The sequence below is a fragment of the Notothenia coriiceps genome, unplaced genomic scaffold (genome assembly GCF_000735185.1).
Source record: "Notothenia coriiceps isolate Sejong01 unplaced genomic scaffold, NC01 NC01_scaffold00004376, whole genome shotgun sequence".
NCBI classification, from domain to species: Eukaryota; Metazoa; Chordata; class Actinopteri; order Perciformes; family Nototheniidae; genus Notothenia; species Notothenia coriiceps.
Window position 1 is genome coordinate 1 of NW_011337077.1, and position 3,512 is coordinate 3,512.

General features: G+C 42.8%; 1 protein-coding gene across 1 annotated transcript; it reads right to left on the reverse strand.

Moving 5' to 3' along the window:
- Positions 1-1,239: 1,239 nt before the first annotated feature.
- mrps12 (mitochondrial ribosomal protein S12) lies at positions 1,240-2,956 on the reverse strand. The gene is made up of 3 exons (XM_010767423.1): positions 2,804-2,956; positions 2,004-2,054; positions 1,240-1,688 (listed from the first exon to the last, which is right to left on the reverse strand). The coding sequence occupies exons 2-3, from the start codon at positions 2,050-2,052 to the stop codon at positions 1,318-1,320; spliced, it is 420 nt and encodes a 139-aa protein (XP_010765725.1). The 5' UTR covers positions 2,053-2,054; positions 2,804-2,956; the 3' UTR covers positions 1,240-1,317.
- Between the last annotated feature and the right edge of the window lie 556 nt (positions 2,957-3,512).

The window sequence follows — 3,512 nt, forward strand, 5'->3', positions numbered from 1 at the left end:
CAAACAAGGTATCTACCACGACTGTTTAAATGGGTAAACGTTTTTCGGGCTGCTACGTTGGGATCGTGGAGAAATGCTCTCTGCAGACCATGCTCACAGCGCTATAAACCTTTTTCTTAGGAACCGGCAATCTACGTTTTTTTTCACACATAATTAAACCGTAGTTGTGTTTATGTTATGAGAATACACCTTGAATATCACATCTCCACATTGGAAAGGATAGAATCTGCATTGTTGCCTGAAGTATTCCTTTAATGATTGCAGATCCAGTTTGACATCTCATCGATTTCTTTCTTACAGGTCAAATCCAGAAAATACGTAAATAATAAAAACATGAAAGTGAGTGTCCACATCGGACCGTTAAACACCTGAACTTTGGAAAGAACATCCATAACATTCATCTGTTTGCAACTTACACATTATTATCCAATATATCATATTCCAATTACAATTGTATATAGACTCTTCTTGCACCATTTGATCTGTGTTATGGGGTTGCTCTGTTGGAGGAGGAGTCTAACCCCTCGATTCCACCGGGTCCGTCTGCGCCGCGGCCTTGGTCCGGCGTCATACCCTACCGGGCGCGTTTCAGAAGCGTTTCAGAAGCGGAGCGTCTTGCCTGCCGGCTCGCAGTTTTTGTTGATTTGAGCATATTTCCTGGACAGACTACTTTGTGCAGACTAAGTTAATAATAATAATAATATTCCAGTTATAAACGACATGAATCAAAGATGTGCTGCTGTATTTTAGTAGTAAAAAAATGCATTCATCATCATAATTATTCTATATATATATAATGTACACACAGTGCCTGTAGACCGGAGAACGCTGGCCTTTCTCCTCCTACTTGAAACACTACGGAGGGATAGGGTCTGCAAAATTAGTTTGTATATATATATATATATATGCTCTGACCGTTCCACTTCCTGCCAGCCCGACATTACGTTACGGCTGCTCGGCGTCAAAAATAGGATTCATCCTAATTTTAGAGGGGCCCTGCGCCGAGGCGCTTCTGAGCCGTAACGCGCCACGTGTGGTGGGATAGCACTCATTCACTAGATTGGCTGCGATCGCCGTGAGCACAGCGGCGCAGTCGTAACGCGCCGCAGACGGACCCGGTGGAATCTAGGGGTAAGATGTTCATTGACATGTCTACACTGTAGCTATGAACACATGACAATAAAAGCCTTGAACCTTGAAACTTCTGGCCTCGCAGTGAACCCAAAGCAAGACTCGCCCTCATGGTAACTTCATTTAATAACACACAACATCTTCATCACACACACACACACACACACACTCTCTCTCTCTCTCTCATCAGTGAGTCTTCTTCACCACGTGAGCACAGTCATATTTCCCGCGCACCACCTTCAGTTTGACCCCGGGCAGGTCCTGGGTGCGCCCCCCCTCCACCATCACCACGTTGTGCTCCTGCAGGTTGTGTCCCTCCCCGGGGATGAACACCACCACCTCCTTCCCGTTGGACAGACGCACGCGAGCGCACTTCCTGTTGGCCGAGTTGGGCTTCTTGGGCTTCCGGATCATGGTCTTCAGAACCACGGCCTTCAGCTGCGGCCGGCCGAACGTGGCGCCCACGTGCTGGGGCGGAGATTTGGGTTTCCCCTGACGGTGCATCTGGTTCAGAGTGGCCATGGTGCGACCCGACCAGAGAGGTGCATGCTGGGAGGCTGCAGGCAGGGGACATTCAGATTATATAGGGAGACACTGCAGCTGAGCAAAACTGTAACTAACAGGCATCACCCCCCACTTCAGTACATTAACACAATTATTATTTATATTACACATTTTCTGAATGATATGTTTAAATATGCAAATGAGGCGTTGTCTTAATGAATGTGTGCCATTTTGTAAATGATACATTTTCTGTACTTATATATATATAATAATATATTCTTTTATCACGTCTTCTCGACTCATCAAAGCTCTTCACATACAAGTCCTTCATCACACACACACACACACACACAGTTATTCCCACTCACCGTGAAACAGAGACGTCAGCGCCGGCCTCAAGCTCCACAATAAAGACATTTCTAAAAAGCAGAGCAGATGATGTAACGTTTCTAAAAGATGATGTTTCATAAAAACACGACAAACCCTTTGGTGACTTATTGTGAACGATGCTCACAAGATTCAAGAGAGGGACAAACATTCTGTCTGAGAAAGAAGAGCAAAAACATATCCATATACGTGGTGTATTTAAGATATGAACGAATAGGATGATAGGAGTACACGACGAACTACACAGAGTTTAAATTCACCTTCTACGCACATTGACTTTCTGCTGAGCAGCAGAGGGGAGAGGAGTACTCACATCCTGTACTTCAGTAAAGTAGAAGTACTCAAATCTTGTAGTTGAGTCAAAGTAGAAGTACTCAAGATGTTGTACTTCAGTAAAAGTAGAAGTACTCAAGATCTTATACTTGAGTAAAAGTAGAAGTACTCAGATCTTGTACTTGAGTAAAAGTAGAAGTACTCAGATCTTGTACTTGAGTAAAAGTAGAAGTACTCAGATCTTGTACTTGAGTAAAAGTAGAAGTACTCAGATCTTGTACTTCAGTAACAGTAGAAGTACTCACATGTTGTACTTCGGTAAAAGTAGAAGTACTCAGATCTGGTACTTGAGTAAAAGAAAAAGTACTCAGATATTGTACTTATACTCAGCTTTTGTACTTATACTCATAAATCACCCATCTGTCTACATGCTAACGTTAGCTTCATGCTAACAGAAAACAACACAGAGGTTATTTGTTATTATTTTATATAAATGTTTTCCACATACCGACTCACTGGATGCGGAACAAACTCCCGCCACCGTCAGATATCCGGAGGAATACAACAACACGTATAATAAGTGATATTTATCGCATTTATTATGAAATATCCACCAAGGACATCAAAACGTGAACACCGTCAACCGGAAGTAGTTCCTCTCTTCTTCTTCTTCAGTGTTTTTAATGGCGGGCTTAAAGCCAACGTTTGAAGTTGCCGCCCCCTGCTGTACCGGAGTGTGTACTGAAAGACAATTTCTTTAAACAAACAAAAAACAAACAGGGACATTTTAGAAATTAAACGTGTATTGTTCAAATATTTAGTTAAAAGTCACCTATTATGCAAAATCCACTTCTTCATGTCTCTTCTACATCAACACGTGTCCCCTCTTCTTCATGTCTCTTCTACATCAACACGTGTCCCCTCTTCTTCATGTCTCTTCTACATCAACATGTGTCCCCTCTTCTTCATGTCTCTTCTACATCAACATGTGTCCCCTCTTCTTCATGTCTCTTCTACATCAACATGTGTCCCCTCTTCTTCATGTCTCTTCTACATCAACATGTGTCCCCTCTTCTCCATGTCTCTTCTACATCAACATGTGTCCCCTCTTCTCCATGTCTCTTCTACATCAACATGTGTCCCCTCTTCTTCATGTCTCTTCTACATCAACATGTGTCCCCTCTGTGGAAAGAAACTCTGAAAGTTTCAGGAACAAA

What these genes read in the sequence shown, in the direction of transcription:
- mrps12 (XM_010767423.1), bottom strand. Translation starts at nt 2,052, where the DNA reads ATGTCTTTATTGTGGAGCTTGAGGCCGGCGCTGACGTCTCTGTTTCAC. An exon ending in GCTGACGTCTCTGTTTCACG is followed by an intron (nt 1,689 to 2,003) that starts GTGAGTGGGAAT and finishes CCCTGCCTGCAG; the next exon opens with CCTCCCAGCATGCACCTCTC.